At 40.9% G+C, this 25,621-nt stretch overlaps 1 protein-coding gene across 5 annotated transcripts in view; it reads left to right on the top strand.

Moving 5' to 3' along the window:
- abcd4 (ATP-binding cassette, sub-family D (ALD), member 4) overlaps positions 1–25,621 on the top strand; it is a 59,726-nt gene that overhangs the window by 10,835 nt on the left and 23,270 nt on the right. For all 5 annotated transcript variants that reach the window (XM_045721150.1, XM_045721149.1, XM_045721153.1 and 2 more), the window contains 3 exons: positions 1,313–1,404; positions 1,504–1,593; positions 2,278–2,423. In XM_045721150.1, coding sequence (XP_045577106.1) covers positions 1,313–1,404; positions 1,504–1,593; positions 2,278–2,423 — 328 coding nt within the window. The remainder of the gene's footprint in view (positions 1–1,312; positions 1,405–1,503; positions 1,594–2,277; positions 2,424–25,621) is intronic.

Raw genomic sequence — 25,621 nt, forward strand, 5'->3', positions numbered from 1 at the left:
TAAGGTACAGTGATCCATGGGACAGTGTCCTCATCAGTAAGATACAGTAGTCCAGGGGAGCTCAGTGTCCTCATCAGTAAGGTACAGTAGTCCAGGGGAGCTCAGTGTCCTCATCAGTAAGGTACAGTAGTCCAGGGGAGCTCAGTGTCCTCATCAGTAAGGTACAGTAGTCCAGGCGAGCTCAGTGTCCTCATCAGTAAGGTACAGTGATCCATGGGACAGTGTCCTCATCAGTAAGGTACAGTAGTCCAGGGGACAGTGTCCTCATCAGTAAGGTACAGTAGTCTAGGGGACAGTGTCCTCATCAGTAAGGTACAGTAGTCTAGGGGGCATTGTCCTCATCAGTAAGGGACAGTAGTCCAGGGGACAGTGTCCTCATCAGTAAGGTTCAGTAGTCCAGGGGATAGTGTCCTCATCAGTAAGGTTCAGTAGTCCAGGGGACAGTGTCCTCATCAGTAAGGTACAGTAGTCCAGGGGAGCTCAGTGTCCTCAACAGTAAGGTACAGTGATCCATGGGACAGTGTCCTCATCAGTAAGGTACAGTAGTCCAGGGGACAGTGTCCTCATCAGTAAGGTACAGTAGTCCAGGGGACAGTGTCCTCATCAGTAAGGTACAGTAGTCTAGGGGGCATTGTCCTCATCAGTAAGGGACAGTAGTCCAGGGGACAGTGTCCTCATCAGTAAGGTACAGTAGTCCAGGGGACAGTGTCCTCAACAGTAAGGTACAGTAGTCCAAGGGACAGTGTCCTCATCAGTAAGGTACAGTAGTCTAGGGGGCATTGTCCTCATCAGTAAGGTAGGCCACTGTATTTCCCCCTCTCTCTCCACAGTTTACTTGTTGTCTTCCATGCCCTCATTACTGTCATTACCGCCTCTATCCTCTGGGTGGCAGTATATACCATCTGCTATACGTTAAAAAGGTTATCGCTAAGTCACTGTATGTAATGTCCTGTCTTGGAGAGGAAGAGAATGGAGCTCCTGAACTAGGGGACCTTTATAGTCCTGTTGTCAATACTTCCTCTTATTCTGTCTTGCAGTGCTTGACCACACACAGTCACAAATGTCTTTCTCTCTGTCCCTCTCTCTCTCTGTCTCTCTCTCTCTCTGTCCCTCTCTCTCTGTCCCTCTATCTCTCTGTCCCTCTCTCTCTCTGTCCCTCTCTGTGTCTCTGTCCCTCTGTCCCTGTCTCTCCCTCTCTGTCCCTCTCTCTCTCTCTCTGTCCCTCTCTGTCCCTCTGTCCCTGTCTCTCCCTCTCTGTCCCTCTGTCCCTTCTCTCTCTCTCTCTCTCTCTCTCTCTCTCTCTCTCTCTCAGAATGCCTTTGTATGTATCTACTTGATAAGCTGCTTTAGTCAGCTAATAGACCTGTCCACCACTCTGTCAGACGTGGCTGGATACACCCACAGGTAACATTACGCATACTGATCAACCATGTGTATGTGTGTGTGTGTGTGTGTGTAGTAACACCCAGAAGCTTATTGTCATGCTGTGTGTGTTGTGGGCAGGATAGGAGAGCTGAGGGAAGTAATGGATGATATCTCGAGGACACATTGTGACTACGACCCTGCATCAGGAGATTCCTACGACTTTGACAGGTAAAACAACTGCAGTATGTTCCGTTAAGCTGGCTTCCATCTCCAGAGTACTCAAACAGGCTGCAGTATGTTCCGTTAAGCAGGCTTCCATCTCCAGAGTACTCAAACAGACTGCAGTATGTTCCGTTAAGCAGGCTTCCATCTCCAGAGTACTCAAACAGGCTGCAGTATGTTCCGTTAAGCAGGCTTCCATCTCCAGAGTACTCAACCAGACTGCAGTATGTTCCGTTAAGCAGGCTCATCTCCAACTGCATTCTGGCTTCCATCTCCAGAGTACTCAAACAGGCTGCAGTATGTTCCGTTAAGCTGGCTTCCATCTCCAGAGTACTCAAACAGGCTGCAGTATGTCCCGTTAAGCTGGCTTCCATCTCCAGAGTACTCAAACAGAGCACAGGAATGAGTTTTGAAGGTCGGATTACGAGTGCAATCACAAAGCGGAGAACGCAGAAAGGAACATAATTAAGGATTTTCTCTCCTCTCCTATGTTTGGCATTTTTACATTTTAGTCATTTTGCAGAATGACATTATCCAGAATGACGTACAGGAGAAATTAAGGTTAAGTGCCTTGCTCAAGGGCACATCGACCTTTTGGTTACTGGCACAATGCTCTTAACCACTAGGCTACCTGCTAACCACTAGGCTAACTGCTTCCTCCTCTTCACCTCCCCTCCCCTCTCCATCCAGTGACAAGGTCCACAGTGGTCCAGCAGACACAGCCTTCATCCTGGACTGTGTGTCCTACAAGAGTCCCTTCTCTGAGCAGCTGCTGGTTGAAGAGCTGAGTATCAAGATCAGCCAGGGCTCCAATCTGCTGGTGGTGGGAAACACAGGTAGGTAGACTGGTATAATATAATATACAGGTAGGTAGACTGGTATATTATAATATACAGGTAGGGGTAGACTGGTATAATATAATATACAGGTAGGGGTAGACTGGTATAATATAATACACAGGTAGGGGTAGACTGGTATAATATACAGGTAGGGGTAGACTGGTATATTATAATATACAGGTAGGGATAAACTGGTATATTATAATATACATGTAGGGTAAGACAGGTATAATATAAACAGGTAGGGGGAGACTGGTATATTATAATATACAGGTAGGGGGAGACTGGTATATTATAATATACAGGTAGTGGGAGACAGGTATATTATAATATACAGTTAGGGATAGACCGGTATAATATAATATACAGGTAGGGGTATACTGGTATATTATAATATACAGGTAGTGGGAGACTGGTATATTATAATATACAGGTAGGGGTAGACCGGTATAATATAATATACAGGTAGGGGTAGACTGGTATATTATAATATACAGGTAGGGAGGGACTGGTATAATGTAATATGCAGTTAGGTAGACTGGTATAATATAATATACAGGTAGGGGTAGACAGGTATAATATAATATACAGGTAGGGGTAGACTGGTATATTATAATATACAGGTAGGGGGAGACTGGTATAATATAATATACAGGTAGGGGTAGACTGGTATATTATAATATACAGGTAGGGATAGACCGGTATAATATAAAATACAGGTAGGGGTAGACTGGTATATTATAATATACAGGTAGGGAGGGACTGGTATAATGTAATATGCAGGTAGGTAGACTGGTATAATATAATATACAGGTAGGGGTAGACAGGTATAATATAATATACAGGTAGGGGTAGACTGGTATATTATAATATACAGGTAGGGGGAGACTGGTATAATATAATATACAGGTAGGGGTAGACTGGTATATTATAATATACAGGTAGGGATAGACCGGTATAATATAATATACAGGTAGGGGTAGACTGGTATATTATAATATACAGGTAGGGGAAGACTGGTATAATATAATATACAGGTAGGGTTAGACTGGTATATTATAATATACAGGTAGGGTAAGACTGGTATATTATAATATACAGGTAGGGGGGGACAGGTATATTATAATATACAGGTAGGGTAGACAGGTATATTATAATATACAGGTAGGGGTAGACTGGTATGTTATAATATACAGGTAGGGGAGGACAGGTATATTATAATATACAGGTAGGGGAGGACAGGTATATTATAATATACAGGTAGGGTTAGACTGGTATATTATAATATACAGGTAGGGGTAGACTGGTATATTATAATATACAGGTAGGGGAAGACAGGTATATTATAATATACAGGTAGGGGTAGACAGGTATTATATAATATACAGGTAGGGTTAGACAGGTATAATATACAGGTAGGGTTAGACAGGTATATTATAATATACAGGTAGGGGTAGACTTGGATTATTATAATATACAGGTAGGGGTAGACTGGTATATTATAATATACAGGTAGGGGAGACTGGTATATTATAATATACAGGTAGGGGAAGACAGGTATATTATAATATACAGGTAGGGGAAGACAGGTATATTATAATATACAGGTAGGGGTAGACTGGTATATTATAATATACTGGTAGGGGTAGACTGGTATATTATAATATACAGGTAGGAGTAGACCGGTATAATATAATATACAGGTAAGGGTAGACAGGTATAATATAATATACAGGTATAATATAATATACAGGTAGGGGTAGACTGGTATATTATAATATACAGGTAGGGGAAGACTGGTATAATATAATATACAGGTAGGGTTAGACTGGTATATTATAATATACAGGTAGGGTAAGACTGGTATATTATAATATACAGGTAGGGGGGGACAGGTATATTATAATATACAGGTAGGGTAGACAGGTATATTATAATATACAGGTAGGGGTAGACTGGTATGTTATAATATACAGGTAGGGGTGGACAGGTATATTATAATATACAGGTAGGGGAGGACAGGTATATTATAATATACAGGTAGGGTTAGACTGGTATATTATAATATACAGGTAGGGGTAGACTGGTATATTATAATATACAGGTAGGGGGAAGACAGGTATATTATAATATACAGGTAGGGGTAGACAGGTATTATATAATATACAGGTAGGGTTAGACAGGTATAATATACAGGTAGGGTTAGACAGGTATATTATAATATACAGGTAGGGGTAGACTTGGATTATTATAATATACAGGTAGGGGTAGACTGGTATATTATAATATACAGGTAGGGGAGACTGGTATATTATAATATACAGGTAGGGGAAGACAGGTATATTATAATATACAGGTAGGGGAAGACAGGTATATTATAATATACAGGTAGGGGTAGACAGGTATATTATAATATACTGGTAGGGGTAGACTGGTATATTATAATATACAGGTAGGAGTAGACCGGTATAATATAATATACAGGTAAGGGTAGACAGGTATAATATAATATACAGGTATAATATAATATACAGGTAGGGGTAGACTGGTATATTATAATATACAGGTAGGGATAGACAGGTATATTATAATATACAGGTAGGGGTAGACAGGTATAATATATAATATAACATACAGGTAGGGGTAGACTGGTATATTATAATATACAGGTAGGGATAGACTGGTATATTATAATATACAGGTAGGGGTAGACTGGTATAATATACAGGTAGGGGTAGACTGGTATATTATAATATACAGGTAGGGGTAGACTGGTATAATATACAGGTAGGGGTAGACTGGTATAATATACAGGTAGGGGTAGACTGGTATAATATACAGGTAGGGGTAGACTGGTATATTATAATATACAGGTAGGGGTAGACTGGTATATTATAATATACAGGTAGGGGTAGACTGGTATATTATAATATACAGGTAGGGGTAGACTGGTATATTATAATATACAGGTAGGGTTAGACTGGTATATTATAATATACAGGTAGGGGTAGACAGGTATATTATAATATACAGGTGGGGTAGACAGGTATATTATAATATACAGGTAGGGGTAGACAGGTATATTATAATATACAGGTAGGGGTAGACAGGTATATTATAATATACAGGTAGGGGGGGACCGGTATAATATACAGGTAGGGTAAGACTGGTATATTATAATATACAGGTAGGGGGAGACAGGTATATTATAATATACAGGTAGGGTTAGACTGGTATATTATAATATACAGGTAGGGGTAGACTGGTATATTATAATATACAGGTAGGGGGAGACAGGTATATTATAATATACAGGTAGGGGTAGACAGGTATTATATAATATACAGGTAGGGTTAGACAGGTATATTATAATATACAGGTAGGGTGAACAGGTATATTATAATATATAGGTAGGGGTAGACTGGTATAATACACAGGTAGGGATAGACTGGTATAATATAATATACAGGTAGGGATAGACCGGTATAATATAATATACAGGTAGGGGTAGACTGGTATATTATAATATACAGGTAGGGAGGGACTGGTATAATGTAATATGCAGGTAGGTAGACTGGTATAATATAATATACAGGTAGGGGTAGACAGGTATAATATAATATACAGGTAGGGGGTAGACTGGTATATTATAATATACAGGTAGGGGGGAGACTGGTATATTATAATATACAGGTAGGGGTAGACTGGTATATTATAATATACAGGTAGGGATAGACCGGTATAATATAATATACAGGTAGGGGTAGACTGGTATATTATAATATACAGGTAGGGGGAGACTGGTATAATATAATATACAGGTAGGGTTAGACTGGTATATTATAATATACAGGTAGGGTAAGACTGGTATATTATAATATACAGGTAGGGGGAGACAGGTATATTATAATATACAGGTAGGGGTAGACAGGTATATTATGATATACAGGTAGGGGTAGACTGGTATAATACACAGGTAGGGATAGACTGGTATAATATAATATACAGGTAGGGATAGACCGGTATAATATAATATACAGGTAGGGGTAGACTGGTATATTATAATATACAGGTAGGGGTAGACTGGTATATTATAATATACAGGTAGGGGAAGACAGGTATATTATAATATACAGGTAGGGGTAGACAGGTATTATATAATATACAGGTAGGGTTAGACTGGTATAATATACAGGTAGGGTTAGACAGGTATATTATAATATACAGGTAGGGGTAGACTTGGTTATTATAATATACAGGTAGGGGTAGACTGGTATATTATAATATACAGGTAGGGGAGACTGGTATATTATAATATACAGGTAGGGGTAGACTGGTATATTATAATATACAGGTAGGGGAAGACAGGTATATTATAATATACAGGTAGGGGTAGACTGGTATATTATAATATACTGGTAGGGGTAGACTGGTATATTATAATATACAGGTAGGAGTAGACCGGTATAATATAATATACAGGTAAGGGTAGACAGGTATAATATAATATACAGGTATAATATAATATACAGGTAGGGGTAGACTGGTATATTATAATATACAGGTAGGGATAGACAGGTATATTATAATATACAGGTAGGGGTAGACAGGTATAATATATAATATAACATACAGGTAGGGGTAGACTGGTATATTATAATATACAGGTAGGGATAGACAGGTATATTATAATATACAGGTAGGGGTAGACTGGTATAATATACAGGTAGGGGTAGACTGGTATAATATAATATACAGGTAGGGGTAGACTGGTATAATATACAGGTAGGGGTAGACTGGTATAATATACAGGTAGGGGTAGACTGGTATATTATAATATACAGGTAGGGGTAGACTGGTATATTATAATATACAGGTAGGGGGTAGACTGGTATATTATAATATACAGGTAGGGGTTAGACTGGTATATTATAATATACAGGTAGGGGGAGACTGGTATATTATACATGGTAGACAGGTATATTATAATATACAGGTAGGGGTAGACTGGTATATTATAATATACAGGTAGGGGTAGACTGGTATATTATAATATACAGGTAGGGGGTAGACTGGTATAATATACAGGTAGGGTAAGACTGGTATATTATAATATACAGGTAGGGGGAGACTGGTATATTATAATATACAGGTAGGGTTAGACTGGTATATTATAATATACAGGTAGGGGTAGACTGGTATATTATAATATACAGGTAGGGGGAGACAGGTATATTATAATATACAGGTAGGGGTAGACTGGTATTATATAATATACAGGTAGGGGTAGACTGGTATATTATAATATACAGGTAGGGTGAACAGGTATATTATAATATATAGGTAGGGGTAGACTGGTATATATATACACAGGTAGGGATAGACTGGTATAATATAATATACAGGTAGGGATAGACCGGTATAATATAATATACAGGTAGGGGTAGACTGGTATATTATAATATACAGGTAGGGAGGGACTGGTATAATGTAATATGCAGGTAGGGTAGACTGGTATAATATAATATACAGGTAGGGGTAGACTGGTATATTATAATATACAGGTAGGGGTAGACTGGTATATTATAATATACAGGTAGGGGGAGACTGGTATAATATAATATACAGGTAGGGGTAGACTGGTATATTATAATATACAGGTAGGGATAGACCGGTATAATATAATATACAGGTAGGGGTAGACTGGTATATTATAATATACAGGTAGGGGGAGACTGGTATAATATAATATACAGGTAGGGTTAGACTGGTATATTATAATATACAGGTAGGGTAAGACTGGTATATTATAATATACAGGTAGGGGGAGACAGGTATATTATAATATACAGGTAGGGGTAGACAGGTATATTATGATATACAGGTAGGGGTAGACTGGTATAATACACAGGTAGGGATAGACTGGTATAATATAATATACAGGTAGGGATAGACCGGTATAATATAATATACAGGTAGGGGTAGACTGGTATATTATAATATACAGGTAGGGAGGGACTGGTATAATGTAATATGCAGGTAGGTAGACTGGTATAATATAATATACAGGTAGGGGTAGACAGGTATAATATAATATACAGGTAGGGGTAGACTGGTATATTATAATATACAGGTAGGGTTAGACAGGTATATTATAATATACAGGTAGGGTGAAACAGGTATATTATAATATATAGGTAGGGGTAGACTGGTATAATACACAGGTAGGGATAGACTGGTATAATATAATATACAGGTAGGGATAGACCGGTATAATATAATATACAGGTAGGGTAAGACTGGTATATTATAATATACAGGTAGGGGTAGACTGGTATAATATAATATACAGGTAGGTAGACTGGTATAATATAATATACAGGTAGGGGTAGACAGGTATAATATAATATACAGGTAGGGGTAGACTGGTATATTATAATATACAGGTAGGGGGAGACTGGTATAATATAATATACAGGTAGGGGTAGACTGGTATATTATAATATACAGGTAGGGGATAGACCGGTATAATATAAAATACAGGTAGGGGTAGACTGGTATATTATAATATACAGGTAGGGGAGGGACTGGTATAATGTAATATACAGGTAGGTAGACTGGTATATTATAATATACAGGTAGGGGTAGACAGGTATAATATAATATACAGGTAGGGGTAGACTGGTATATTATAATATACAGGTAGGGGGAGACTGGTATAATATAATATACAGGTAGGGGTAGACTGGTATATTATAATATACAGGTAGGGGATAGACCGGTATAATATAATATACAGGTAGGGGTAGACTGGTATATTATAATATACAGGTAGGGGTAGACTGGTATAATATAATATACAGGTAGGGTTAGACTGGTATATTATAATATACAGGTAGGGGTAAGACTGGTATATTATAATATACAGGTAGGGGAGACTGGTATATTATAATATACAGGTAGGGGTAGACTGGTATATTATAATATACAGGTAGGGGTAGACTGGTATGTTATAATATACAGGTAGGGGAGGACAGGTATATTATAATATACAGGTAGGGGAGGACTGGTATATTATAATATACAGGTAGGGTTAGACTGGTATATTATAATATACAGGTAGGGGTAGACTGGTATATTATAATATACAGGTAGGGGAAGACAGGTATATTATAATATACAGGTAGGGGTAGACTGGTATAATATAATATACAGGTAGGGTTAGACAGGTATAATATACAGGTAGGGTTAGACTGGTATATTATAATATACAGGTAGGGGTAGACTTGGATATTATAATATACAGGTAGGGGTAGACTGGTATATTATAATATACAGGTAGGGGAGACTGGTATATTATAATATACAGGTAGGGGAAGACAGGTATATTATAATATACAGGTAGGGGTAGACAGGTATATTATAATATACAGGTAGGGGAGGACTGGTATATTATAATATACAGGTAGGGGTAGACTGGTATATTATAATATACAGGTAGGGGAAGACTGGTATATTATAATATACAGGTAGGGGGAGACTGGTATATTATAATATACAGGTAGGGTAGACAGGTATATTATAATATACAGGTAGGGGTAGACTGGTATGTTATAATATACAGGTAGGGGAGGACAGGTATATTATAATATACAGGTAGGGGAAGACAGGTATATTATAATATACAGGTAGGGGTTAGACTGGTATATTATAATATACAGGTAGGGGTAGACTGGTATATTATAATATACAGGTAGGGGAGACTGGTATATTATAATATACAGGTAGGGGTAGACTGGTATTATATAATATACAGGTAGGGTTAGACTGGTATAATATACAGGTAGGGTTAGACAGGTATATTATAATATACAGGTAGGGGTAGACTTGGATTATTATAATATACAGGTAGGGGTAGACTGGTATATTATAATATACAGGTAGGGGGAGACTGGTATATTATAATATACAGGTAGGGGAAGACTGGTATATTATAATATACAGGTAGGGGAGACAGGTATATTATAATATACAGGTAGGGGTAGACTGGTATATTATAATATACTGGTAGGGGTAGACTGGTATATTATAATATACAGGTAGGGAGTAGACCGGTATAATATAATATACAGGTAGGGGTAGACTGGTATATTATAATATACAGGTATAATATAATATACAGGTAGGGGTAGACTGGTATATTATAATATACAGGTAGGGATAGACAGGTATATTATAATATACAGGTAGGGGTAGACTGGTATAATATATAAATAATATACAGGTAGGGGTAGACTGGTATATTATAATATACAGGTAGGGATAGACTGGTATATTATAATATACAGGTAGGGGTAGACTGGTATAATATACAGGTAGGGATAGACTGGTATATTATAATATACAGGTAGGGGTGGACTGGTATATTATAATATACAGGTAGGGTAGACAGGTATATTATAATATACAGGTAGGGGTAGACTGGTATGTTATAATATACAGGTAGGGGTAGACAGGTATATTATAATATACAGGTAGGGGAGGACTGGTATATTATAATATACAGGTAGGGTTAGACTGGTATATTATAATATACAGGTAGGGGTAGACTGGTATATTATAATATACAGGTAGGGGAAGACAGGTATATTATAATATACAGGTAGGGGTAGACAGGTATTATATAATATACAGGTAGGGTTAGACAGGTATAATATACAGGTAGGGTTAGACAGGTATATTATAATATACAGGTAGGGGTAGACTTGGATTATTATAATATACAGGTAGGGGTAGACTGGTATATTATAATATACAGGTAGGGGAGACTGGTATATTATAATATACAGGTAGGGGAAGACAGGTATATTATAATATACAGGTAGGGGAAGACAGGTATATTATAATATACAGGTAGGGGTAGACTGGTATATTATAATATACTGGTAGGGGTAGACTGGTATATTATAATATACAGGTAGGGGGAGACAGGTATATTATAATATACAGGTAGGGGTAGACAGGTATTATATAATATACAGGTAGGGTTAGACAGGTATATTATAATATACAGGTAGGGTGAACAGGTATATTATAATATATAGGTAGGGGTAGACTGGTATAATACACAGGTAGGGATAGACTGGTATAATATAATATACAGGTAGGGATAGACCGGTATAATATAATATACAGGTAGGGGTAGACTGGTATATTATAATATACAGGTAGGGAGGGACTGGTATAATGTAATATGCAGGTAGGTAGACTGGTATAATATAATATACAGGTAGGGGTAGACAGGTATAATATAATATACAGGTAGGGGGAGACTGGTATAATATAATATACAGGTAGGGGTAGACTGGTATATTATAATATACAGGTAGGGATAGACCGGTATAATATAATATACAGGTAGGGGTAGACTGGTATATTATAATATACAGGTAGGGGGAGACTGGTATAATATAATATACAGGTAGGGTTAGACTGGTATATTATAATATACAGGTAGGGTAAGACTGGTATATTATAATATACAGGTAGGGGGAGACAGGTATATTATAATATACAGGTAGGGGTAGACAGGTATATTATGATATACAGGTAGGGGTAGACTGGTATAATACACAGGTAGGGATAGACTGGTATAATATAATATACAGGTAGGGATAGACCGGTATAATATAATATACAGGTAGGGGTAGACTGGTATATTATAATATACAGGTAGGGAGGGACTGGTATAATGTAATATGCAGGTAGGTAGACTGGTATAATATAATATACAGGTAGGGGTAGACAGGTATAATATAATATACAGGTAGGGGTAGACTGGTATATTATAATATACAGGTAGGGTTAGACAGGTATATTATAATATACAGGTAGGGGTGAAACTGGTATATTATAATATACAGGTAGGGGTAGACTGGTATAATACACAGGTAGGGATAGACTGGTATAATATAATATACAGGTAGGGATAGACCGGTATAATATAATATACAGGTAGGGTAAGACTGGTATATTATAATATACAGGTAGGGGTAGACTGGTATAATATAATATACAGGTAGGTAGACTGGTATAATATAATATACAGGTAGGGGTAGACAGGTATAATATAATATACAGGTAGGGGTAGACTGGTATATTATAATATACAGGTAGGGGGAGACTGGTATATTATAATATACAGGTAGGGGTAGACTGGTATATTATAATATACAGGTAGGGATAGACCGGTATAATATAAAATACAGGTAGGGGTAGACTGGTATATTATAATATACAGGTAGGGAGGGACTGGTATAATGTAATATGCAGGTAGGTAGACTGGTATAATATAATATACAGGTAGGGGGTAGACTGGTATATTATAATATACAGGTAGGGGTAGACTGGTATATTATAATATACAGGTAGGGGGAGACTGGTATATTATAATATACAGGTAGGGGTAGACTGGTATATTATAATATACAGGTAGGGATAGACTGGTATATTATAATATACAGGTAGGGGTAGACTGGTATATTATAATATACAGGTAGGGGTAGACTGGTATAATATAATATACAGGTAGGGGTAGACTGGTATATTATAATATACAGGTAGGGTTAGACTGGTATATTATAATATACAGGTAGGGGGAGACTGGTATATTATAATATACAGGTAGGGTAGACTGGTATATTATAATATACAGGTAGGGGTAGACTGGTATATTATAATATACAGGTAGGGGAAGACTGGTATATTATAATATACAGGTAGGGGGGACTGGTATATTATAATATACAGGTAGGGTTAGACTGGTATATTATAATATACAGGTAGGGGTAGACTGGTATATTATAATATACAGGTAGGGGAAGACTGGTATATTATAATATACAGGTAGGGGTAGACAGGTATTATATAATATACAGGTAGGGTTAGACAGGTATAATATACAGGTAGGGTTAGACAGGTATATTATAATATACAGGTAGGGGTAGACTTGGATTATTATAATATACAGGTAGGGGTAGACTGGTATATTATAATATACAGGTAGGGGAGACTGGTATATTATAATATACAGGTAGGGGAAGACAGGTATATTATAATATACAGGTAGGGGAAGACAGGTATATTATAATATACAGGTAGGGGAGGACTGGTATAATATAATATACAGGTAGGGTTAGACTGGTATATTATAATATACAGGTAGGGTAAGACTGGTATATTATAATATACAGGTAGGGGGAGACAGGTATATTATAATATACAGGTAGGGGTAGACTGGTATATTATAATATACAGGTAGGGGTAGACTGGTATATTATAATATACAGGTAGGGGAAGACAGGTATATTATAATATACAGGTAGGGGAGGACAGGTATATTATAATATACAGGTAGGGTTAGACTGGTATATTATAATATACAGGTAGGGGTAGACTGGTATATTATAATATACAGGTAGGGGAAGACAGGTATATTATAATATACAGGTAGGGGTAGACAGGTATATTATAATATACAGGTAGGGTTAGACAGGTATAATATACAGGTAGGGTTAGACAGGTATATTATAATATACAGGTAGGGGTAGACTGGTTATTATAATATACAGGTAGGGGTAGACTGGTATATTATAATATACAGGTAGGGGGAGACTGGTATATTATAATATACAGGTAGGGGAAGACAGGTATATTATAATATACAGGTAGGGGAGACAGGTATATTATAATATACAGGTAGGGGTAGACTGGTATATTATAATATACAGGTAGGGGTAGACTGGTATATTATAATATACAGGTAGGGGTAGACCGGTATAATATAATATACAGGTAAGGGGTAGACAGGTATAATATAATATACAGGTATAATATAATATACAGGTAGGGGTAGACTGGTATATTATAATATACAGGTAGGGGATAGACAGGTATATTATAATATACAGGTAGGGGTAGACAGGTATAATATATATAATATACAGGTAGGGGGTAGACTGGTATATTATAATATACAGGTAGGGGATAGACAGGTATATTATAATATACAGGTAGGGGTAGACTGGTATAATATACAGGTAGGGGTAGACTGGTATATTATAATATACAGGTAGGGGTAGACTGGTATAATATACAGGTAGGGGTAGACTGGTATAATATACAGGTAGGGGTAGACTGGTATATTATAATATACAGGTAGGGGTAGACTGGTATATTATAATATACAGGTAGGGGTAGACTGGTATATTATAATATACAGGTAGGGTAGACTGGTATATTATAATATACAGGTAGGGGTTAGACTGGTATATTATAATATACAGGTAGGGGTGGACAGGTATATTATAATATACAGGTGGGGTAGACAGGTATATTATAATATACAGGTAGGGGTAGACAGGTATATTATAATATACAGGTAGGGGTAGACAGGTATATTATAATATACAGGTAGGGGGAGACCGGTATAATATACAGGTAGGGTAAGACTGGTATATTATAATATACAGGTAGGGGGAGACAGGTATATTATAATATACAGGTAGGGTTAGACTGGTATATTATAATATACAGGTAGGGGTAGACAGGTATATTATAATATACAGGTAGGGATGGACAGGTATGTTATAATATACAGGTAGGGGTAGACTGGTATATTATAATATACAGGTAGGGATAGACTGGTATATTATAATATACAGGTAGGGTGGACAGGTATAATATACAGGTAGGGGTAGACTGGTATAATATACAGGTAGGGTTAGATGGGTATAATATACAGGTAGGGGTAGACGGGTATAATATAATATACAGGTAGGGTGGGACAGGTATAATATACAGGTAGGGGTAGACTGGTATATTATAATATACAGGTAGGGGTAAACTGGTATATTATAATATACAGGTAGGGTAAGACAGGTATAATATACAGGTAGGGGTAGACAGGTTATTATAATATACAGGTAGGGGTAGACTGGTATATTAGAATATACAGGTAGGGGGAGACTGGTATATTAGAATATACAGGTAGGGGTAGACTGGGTATGATAGACATGTATAATATACAGGTAGGGATAGACAGGTAATATACAGGTAGGGTTAGACAGGTATAATATACAGGTAGGGTTAGATGGGTATAATATACAGGTAGGGGTAGACGGGTATAATATACAGGTAGGGATAGACAGGTATAATATACAGGTAGGGGTAGACTGGTATAATATACAGGTAGGGGTAGACAGGTAATATACAGGTAGGGTGTAGACGGGTATAATATACAGTTAGGGGATAGACAGGTATAATATATCAGGTAGGGGGAGACTGGTATAATATACAGGTATGGATAGACTGGTATAATATACAGGTAGGGGTAGACTGGTATAATATACTGGTAGGGATAGACAGGTATATTGTAATATACAGGTAGGGATAGACTGGTATAATATACAGGTATGGGTAGACTGGTATAATATAATATACAGGTAGGTGTAGACAGGTATATTATAATATACAGGTAGGGTTAGACAGGTATATTATAATATACAGGTAGGGTTAGACAGGTATATTATAATATACAGGTAGGGGTAGACTGGTATATTATAATATACAGGTAGGGATGGACAGGTATAATATACAGGTATGGATAGACTGGTATATTATAATATACAGGTAGGGGTAGACTGGTATAGTATAATATACAAGTAGGGGTAGACTGGTATAATATACAGGTATGGATAGACTGGTATATTATAATATACAGGTAGGGGTAGACTGGTATAATATACAGGTATGGATAGACTGGTATATTATAATATACAGGTAGGGGTAGACTGGTATAATATACTGGTAGGGGTAGACAGGTATATTTTAATATACAGGTAGGGGGAGACTGGTATATTATAATATACAGGTAGGGATAGACTGGTATATTATAATATACAGGTAGGGATGGACTGGTATATTATAATATACAGGTAGGGGTAGACTGGTGTGTTATAATATACAGGTAGATGTAGACTGGTATATTATTATATACAGGTAGGGATAGACTGGTATATTATGATATACAGGTAGGGCTGAACTGGTATATTATAATATACAGGTAGGGTTAGACTGGTATATTATAATATACAGGTAGGAGAAGACTGGTATATTATAATATACAGGTAGGGTTAGACTGGTATATTATAATATACAGGTAGGGGTAGACAGGTATATTATAATATACAGGTAGGGGTAGACTGGTATATTATAATATACAGGTAGGGGTAGACTGGTATATTATAATATACAGGTAGGGGTAGACTGGTATATTATAATATACAGGTAGGGGTAGACTGGTATATTATAATATACAGGTAGGGGTGGACTGGTCTATTATAATGTAGGGGTAGACTGGTGTATTATAATATACAGGTAGGGGTAGACTGGTATATTCTAATATACAGGTAGGGGTAGACTGGTATATTATAATATACAGGTAGGGGTAGACCGGTATAATATAATATACAGGTAGGGGTAGACAGGTATAATATAATATACAGGTATAATATAATATACAGGTAGGGGTAGACTGGTATATTATAATATACAGGTAGGGGTGGACTGGTCTATTATAATGTAGGGGTAGACTGGTATATTATAATATACAGGTAGGGGTAGACAGGTATAATATAATATACAGGTATAATATAATATACAGGTAGGGGTAGACTGGTATATTATAATATACATGTAGGGGTAGACTGGTATATTAAAATATACAGGTAGGGATGGACTGGTATATTATAATATACAGGTAGGGGTAGACTGGTGTGTTATAATATACAGGTAGATGTAGACTGGTATATTATTATATACAGGTAGGGATAGACTGGTATATTATGATATACAGGTAGGGCTGAACTGGTATATTATAATATACAGGTAGGGTTAGACTGGTATATTATAATATACAGGTAGGAGAAGACAGGTATATTATAATATACAGGTAGGGTTAGACTGGTATATTATAATATACAGGTAGGGTAGACAGGTATATTATAATATACAGGTAGGGGTAGACTGGTATATTATAATATACAGGTAGGGGTAGACTGGTATATTATAATATACAGGTAGGGGTAGACTGGTATATTATAATATACAGGTAGGGGTAGACTGGTATATTATAATATACAGGTAGGGGGGACTGGTCTATTATAATGTAGGGGTAGACTGGTATATTATAATATACAGGTAGGGGTAGACTGGTATATTCTAATATACAGGTAGGGGTAGACTGGTATATTATAATATACAGGTAGGGGTAGACCGGTATAATATAATATACAGGTAGGGGTAGACAGGTATAATATAATATACAGGTATAATATAATATACAGGTAGGGGTAGACTGGTATATTATAATATACAGGTAGGGATAGACTGGTATATTATAATATACAGGTAGGGGTAGACAGGTATATTATAATATACAGGTAGGGGTAGACTGGTATATTATAATATACAGGTAGGGGTAGACTGGTATATTATAATATACATGTAGGGGTAGACTGGTATATTAAAATATACAGGTAGGGATGGACTGGTATATTATAATATACAGGTAGGGGTAGACTGGTGTGTTATAATATACAGGTAGATGTAGACTGGTATATTATTATATACAGGTAGGGATAGACTGGTATATTATGATATACAGGTAGGGCTGAACTGGTATATTATAATATACAGGTAGGGTTAGACTGCTATATTATAATATACAGGTAGGAGAAGACAGGTATATTATAATATACAGGTAGGGTTAGACTGGTATATTATAATATACAGGTAGGGGTAGACAGGTATATTATAATATACAGGTAGGGGTAGACTGGTATATTATAATATACAGGTAGGGGTAGACTGGTATATTATAATATACAGGTAGGGGTAGACTGGTATATTATAATATACAGGTAGGGGTAGACTGGTATATTATAATATACAGGTAGGGGGACTGGTCTATTATAATGTAGGGGTAGACTGGTATATTATAATATACAGGTAGGGGGTAGACTGGTATATTCTAATATACAGGTAGGGGTAGACTGGTATATTATAATATACAGGTAGGGGGTAGACCGGTATAATATAATATACAGGTAGGGGTAGACAGGTATAATATAATATACAGGTATAATATAATATACAGGTAGGGGTAGACTGGTATATTATAATATACAGGTAGGGATAGACTGGTATATTATAATATACAGGTAGGGGTAGACAGGTATATTATAATATACAGGTAGGGGTAGACTGGTATATTATAATATACAGGTAGGGGTAGACTGGTATATTATAATATACAGGTAGGGGTAGACTGGTATATTATAATATACAGGTAGGGGTAGACTGGTATATTATAATATACAGGTAGGGGTGGACTGGTCTATTATAATGTAGGGGTAGACTGGTATATTCTAATATACAGGTAGGGGTAGACTGGTATATTCTAATATACAGGTAGGGGTAGACTGGTATATTATAATATACAGGTAGGGGTAGACCGGTATAATATAATATACAGGTAGGGGTAGACAGGTATAATATAATATACAGGTATAATATAATATACAGGTAGGGGTAGACTGGTATATTATAATATACAGGTAGGGTGTCACGGCTGTTGTCGGTGAATGAGGACCAAAACGCAGCAGGTACGTGAATGCTCATCTTGCTTTTTAATTATCTTTCAAAACGAACATACAAAATAACAAAAACACGAACGATCAACAAAAACAGTCTGGTAAGGCACAAGGCGAAACACAGAACAATCACCCACCAATCACACATACAAACACACCCTAATATATGGAACTCTCAATCAAAGGCAGATAGACAACACCTGCCTTCAACTGAGAGTCCCAACCCCAATCAACCAAACATAGAAACACACAACCTAGACTAACCATAGAATACTAAACATAAACCAAAACCCGGAATTACTAAATCAAACACCCTTTACACAAAACACACCACCCCGAACCACATAAAACAAATACCCCCTGCCACGCCCTGACCAAACTACAAAACAATTAACCTTATATACTGGCCAGGACGTGACAGTACCCCCCCTTAAAGGTGCTACCCCAGAAGCACCTTAACAAAAAAATAATCCCAAGCAACACCAACAAAAAGTCCCCTTTTCTAAAGGGAGGAAGGGAGGGTGGCTGCCGTCAACGACGGCACTGTGCTACACCCCCTCCCCAACCCACCTATTTCTGGAGGTGGCTCTGGCTCCGGCCGTTCCAGGCTGTCGGGCCACTCTGGCATCGCCGGGGGCAGTCGGGGCAGTCTGGCAATTCGGGAGAGTCTGGGCAGTCTGGCAATTCGGGAGAGTCTGGGCAGTCTGGCAGTCGGGACAGTCTGGGCAGTCTGGCAATTCGGGACAGTCTGGGCAGTCTGGCAATTCGGGACAGTCTGGGCAGTCTGGCAATTCGGGACAGTCTGGGCAGTCTGGCAATTCGGGACAGTCTGGGCAGTCTGGCAATTCGGGACAGTCTGGGCAGTCTGGCAATTCGGGACAGTCTGGGCAGTCTGGCCACTCCGGCAGTTCAGGGCAGTCTGGCCACTCCGGCAGTTCAGGGCAGTCTGGCCACTCCGGCAGTTCAGCGCAGTCTGGCCACTCCGGCAGTTCAGCGCAGTCTGGCCACTCCGGCAGTTCAGCGCAGTCTGGCCACTCCGGCAGTTCAGCGCAGTCTGGCCACTCCGGCAGTTCAGCGCAGTCTGGCCACTCCGGCAGTTCAGCGCAGTCTGGCCACTCCGGCAGTTCAGCGCAGTCCTGGCCACTCCGGCAGTTCAGCGCAGTCTGGCCACTCCGGCAGTTCAGCGCAGTCTGGCCACTCCGGCAGTTCAGCGCAGTCTGGCCACTCCGGCAGTTCAGCGCAGTCTGGCCACTCCGGCAGTTCAGCGCAGTCTGGCCACTCCGGCAGTTCAGCGCAGTCTGGCCTCTCTGGCGACTGTTGACTGGCGGGCAGCTCTGGCGACTGTTGACTGGCGGGCAGCTCTGACGACTGTTGACTGGCGGGCAGCTCTAACGATGACTGTTGACTGGCGGGCAGCTCTAACGATGACTGTTGACTGGCGGGCAGCTCTGACGATGACTGTTGACTGGCGGGCAGCTCTGACGATGACTGTTGACTGGCGGGCAGCTCTGACGATGACTGTTGACTGGCGGGCAGCTCTGACGATGACTGTTGACTGGCGGGCAGCTCTGACGATGACTGTTGACTGGCGGGCAGCTCTGACGATGACTGTTGACTGGCGGGCAGCTCTGACGATGACTGTTGACTGGCGGGCAGCTCTGATGATGACTGTTGACTGGCGGGCAGCTCTGATGAAGACTGTTGACTGGCGGGCAGCTCTGATGAAGACTGTTGACTGGCGAGGCTGGGTTGACGCACTTGTAGCCTGGTGCGTGGTGCTGGTACTGGGCTTACCAGATTATGTACACGCACCTCCAGGCTAGTGCGGGAGCGGGAACAGGACGAGTCGGACTGGGTTGACGCACTTCCGGGTCCGCACGAGAGACAGGAGCTGGAAACCCAGGGCTATGGAGGCGCACAGCCGGTCTAGATCTTACCTCCTGCACAACCCGCCTTGGCTGGATGGAACTAGTAGCCCTGTACGAGCGGGGTGCTCGTACAGGGCAGACTGGGCTGTGCAGGGGCCTGATGGTAGCCGTGCGTAGAGCGGGAGTTGGGTAGCCTGGTCCTCGGAGGCGTACCGGCGACCAGATGCGCTGCGCAGGCATCCTCCTACCAGGCTGGATGCCCGCTCTAGCACGGCACCTGCGAGGGGCTGGAATAACGCGCACCGGACTGTGCGTGCGTATGGGTGAGATAGTGCGCTCCTCAGCGAAACATAGCGCTCTCCACCCCATACGCTCCTCCATATAACCACGAGTAGCTGGCTTCCGGCTCTTCTTACGCCTAGCCAAACTACCCGTGTGCCCCCCCAAAAATTTTCTTGGGGTGCCTCTCGTGCTTCTCCTTCTGCGCGTACTTGGCCTCGTACCACCGCCTCTCTGCCTTGGCTGCCTCAATTTCCCACTGCGGGCGTCGATAATCCCCAGCCTGATGCCATGGTCCGGCCCCGTCCAGAACTTCCTCCCAAGTCCACTTCTCCCGCCAGTCCAACTCGAACTCCGTCTGCTCCTTCCTCTGCTGCTTGGTCCTTTGGTGGTGGGTGATTCTGTCACGGCTGTTGTCGGTGAATGAGGACCAAAACGCAGCAGGTACGTGAATGCTCATCTTGCTTTTTAATTATCTTTCAAAACGAACATACAAAATAACAAAAACACGAACGATCAACAAAAACAGTCTGGTAAGGCACAAGGCGAAACACAGAACAATCACCCACCAATCACACATACAAACACACCCTAATATATGGAACTCTCAATCAAAGGCAGATAGACAACACCTGCCTTCAACTGAGAGTCCCAACCCCAATCAACCAAACATAGAAACACACAACCTAGACTAACCATAGAATACTAAACATAAACCAAAACCCGGAATTACTAAATCAAACACCCTTTACACAAAACACACCACCCCGAACCACATAAAACAAATACCCCCTGCCACGCCCTGACCAAACTACAAAACAATTAACCTTATATACTGGCCAGGACGTGACAGTACCCCCCTTAAAGGTGCTACCCCAGAAGCACCTTAACAAAAAATAATCCCAAGCAACACCAACAAAAAGTCCCCTTTTCTAAAGGGAGGAAGGGAGGGGTGGCTGCCGTCAACGACGGCACTGTGCTACACCCCCTCCCCAACCCACCTATTTCTGGAGGTGGCTCTGGCTCCGGCCGTTCCAGGCTGTCGGGCCACTCTGGCATCGCCGGGGGGGCAGTCGGGGCAGTCTGGCAATTCGGGAGAGTCTGGGCAGTCTGGCAATTCGGGAGAGTCTGGGCAGTCTGGCAATTCGGGACAGTCTGGGCAGTCTGGCAATTCGGGACAGTCTGGGCAGTCTGGCAATCGAGACAGTCTGGGCAGTCTGGCAATTCGGGACAGTCTGGGCAGTCTGGCAATTCGGGACAGTCTGGGCAGTCTGGCAATTCGGGACAGTCTGGGCAGTCTGGCAATTCGGGACAGTCTGGGCAGTCTGGCCACTCCGGCAGTTCAGGGCAGTCTGGCCACTCCGGCAGTTCAGGGCAGTCTGGCCACTCCGGCAGTTCAGCGCAGTCTGGCCACTCCGGCAGTTCAGCGCAGTCTGGCCACTCCGGCAGTTCAGCGCAGTCTGGCCACTCCGGCAGTTCAGCGCAGTCTGGCCACTCCGGCAGTTCAGCGCGGTCTGGCCACTCCGGCAGTTCAGCGCAGTCTGGCCACTCCGGCAGTTCAGCGCAGTCTGGCCACTCCGGCAGTTCAGCGCAGTCTGGCCACTCCGGCAGTTCAGCGCAGTCTGGCCACTCCGGCAGTTCAGCGCAGTCTGGCCACTCCGGCAGTTCAGCGCAGTCTGGCCACTCCGGCAGTTCAGCGCAGTCTGGCCACTCCGGCAGTTCAGCGCAGTCTGGCCTCTCTGGCGACTGTTGACTGGCGGGCAGCTCTGGCGACTGTTGACTGGCGGGCAGCTCTGACGACTGTTGACTGGCGGGCAGCTCTAACGATGACTGTTGACTGGCGGGCAGCTCTAACGATGACTGTTGACTGGCGGGCAGCTCTGACGATGACTGTTGACTGGCGGGCAGCTCTGACGATGACTGTTGACTGGCGGGCAGCTCTGACGATGACTGTTGACTGGCGGGCAGCTCTGACGATGACTGTTGACTGGCGGGCAGCTCTGACGATGACTGTTGACTGGCGGGCAGCTCTGACGATGACTGTTGACTGGCGGGCAGCTCTGACGATGACTGTTGACTGGCGGGCAGCTCTGACGATGACTGTTGACTGGCGGGCAGCTCTGATGATGACTGTTGACTGGCGGGCAGCTCTGATGATGACTGTTGACTGGCGGGCAGCTCTGATGAAGACTGTTGACTGGCGGGCAGCTCTGATGAAGACTGTTGACTGGCGAGGCTGGGTTGACGCACTTGTAGCCTGGTGCGTGGTGCTGGTACTGGGCTTACCAGATTATGTACACGCACCTCCAGGCTAGTGCGGGGAGCGGGAACAGGACGAGTCGGACTGGGTTGACGCACTTCCGGGTCCGCACGAGAGACAGGAGCTGGAAACCCAGGGCTATGGAGGCGCACAGCCGGTCTAGATCTTACCTCCTGCACAACCCGCCTTGGCTGGATGGAACTAGTAGCCCTGTACGAGCGGGGTGCTCGCACAGGGCAGACTGGGCTGTGCAGGGGCCTGATGGTAGCCGTGCGTAGAGCGGGAGTTGGGTAGCCTGGTCCTCGGAGGCGTACCGGCGACCAGATGCGCTGCGCAGGCATCCTCCTACCAGGCTGGATGCCCGCTCTAGCACGGCACCTGCGAGGGGCTGGAATAACGCGCACCGGACTGTGCGTGCGTATGGGTGAGATAGTGCGCTCCTCAGCGAAACATAGCGCTCTCCACCCCATACGCTCCTCCATATAACCACGAGTAGCTGGCTTCCGGCTCTTCTTACGCCTAGCCAAACTACCCGTGTGCCCCCCCCAAAAATTTTCTTGGGGGTGCCTCTCGTGCTTCTCCTTCTGCGCGTACTTGGCCTCGTACCACCGCCTCTCTGCCTTGGCTGCCTCAATTTCCCACTGCGGGCGTCGATAATCCCCAGCCTGATGCCATGGTCCGGCCCCGTCCAGAACTTCCTCCCAAGTCCACTTCTCCCGCCAGTCCAACTCGAACTCCGTCTGCTCCTTCCTCTGCTGCTTGGTCCTTTGGTGGTGGGTGATTCTGTCACGGCTGTTGTCGGTGAATGAGGACCAAAACGCAGCAGGTACGTGAATGCTCATCTTGCTTTTTAATTATCTTTCAAAACGAACATACAAAATAACAAAAACACGAACGATCAACAAAAACAGTCTGGTAAGGCACAAGGCGAAACACAGAACAATCACCCACCAATCACACATACAAACACACCCTAATATATGGAACTCTCAATCAAAGGCAGATAGACAACACCTGCCTTCAACTGAGAGTCCCAACCCCAATCAACCAAACATAGAAACACACAACCTAGACTAACCATAGAATACTAAACATAAACCAAAAACCCGGAATTACTAAATCAAACACCCTTTACACAAAACACACCACCCCGAACCACATAAAACAAATACCCCCTGCCACGCCCTGACCAAACTACAAAACAATTAACCTTATATACTGGCCAGGACGTGACATAGGGATAGACTGGTATATTATAATATACAGGTAGGGGTAGACTGGTATATTATAATATACAGGTAGGGGTAGACAGGTATATTATAATATACAGGTAGGGTTGGACAGGTATAATATAATAATATAATATACAGGTAGGTGTAGACAGGTATATTATAATATACAGGTAGGTGTAGACTGGTATATTATAATATACAGGTAGGTTTAGACAGGTATATTATAATATACAGGTAGGGGGAGACAGGTATATTATAATATACAGGTAGGGGTAGACTGGTATAATATAATATACAGGTAGGTGTAGACAGGTATATTATAATATACAGGTATGGGGTAGACTGGTATAATATACATGTAGGGATAGACTAGTATATTATAATATACAGGTAGGGATAGACTGGTATATTATTATATACAGGTAGGGGTAGACTGGTATATTATAATATACAGGTAGGGTAAGACAGGTATAATATACAGGTAGGGGGAGACTGGTATATTATAATATACAGGTAGGGATAGACTGGTATATTATAATATACAGGTAGGGATAGACTGGTATATTATAATATACAGGTAGGGGTAGACAGGTATATTATAATATACAGGTAGGGGGTAGACTGGTATAATATACAGTTAGGGGTAGACTGGTATATTATAATATACAGGTAGGGGTAGACTGGTATAATATACTGGTAGGGGTAGACTGGTATAATAAATAGGTAGGGATAGATGGGTATATTGTACAGGTAGGGATAGACAGGTATAATATACAGGTAGGGTTAGACTGGTATATTATACAATACAGGTAGGGTAAGACAGGTATAATATACAGGTAGGGAG

This window comes from Salmo salar, chromosome ssa06 (assembly GCF_905237065.1).
Source record: "Salmo salar chromosome ssa06, Ssal_v3.1, whole genome shotgun sequence".
NCBI classification, from domain to species: domain Eukaryota; kingdom Metazoa; phylum Chordata; class Actinopteri; order Salmoniformes; family Salmonidae; genus Salmo; species Salmo salar.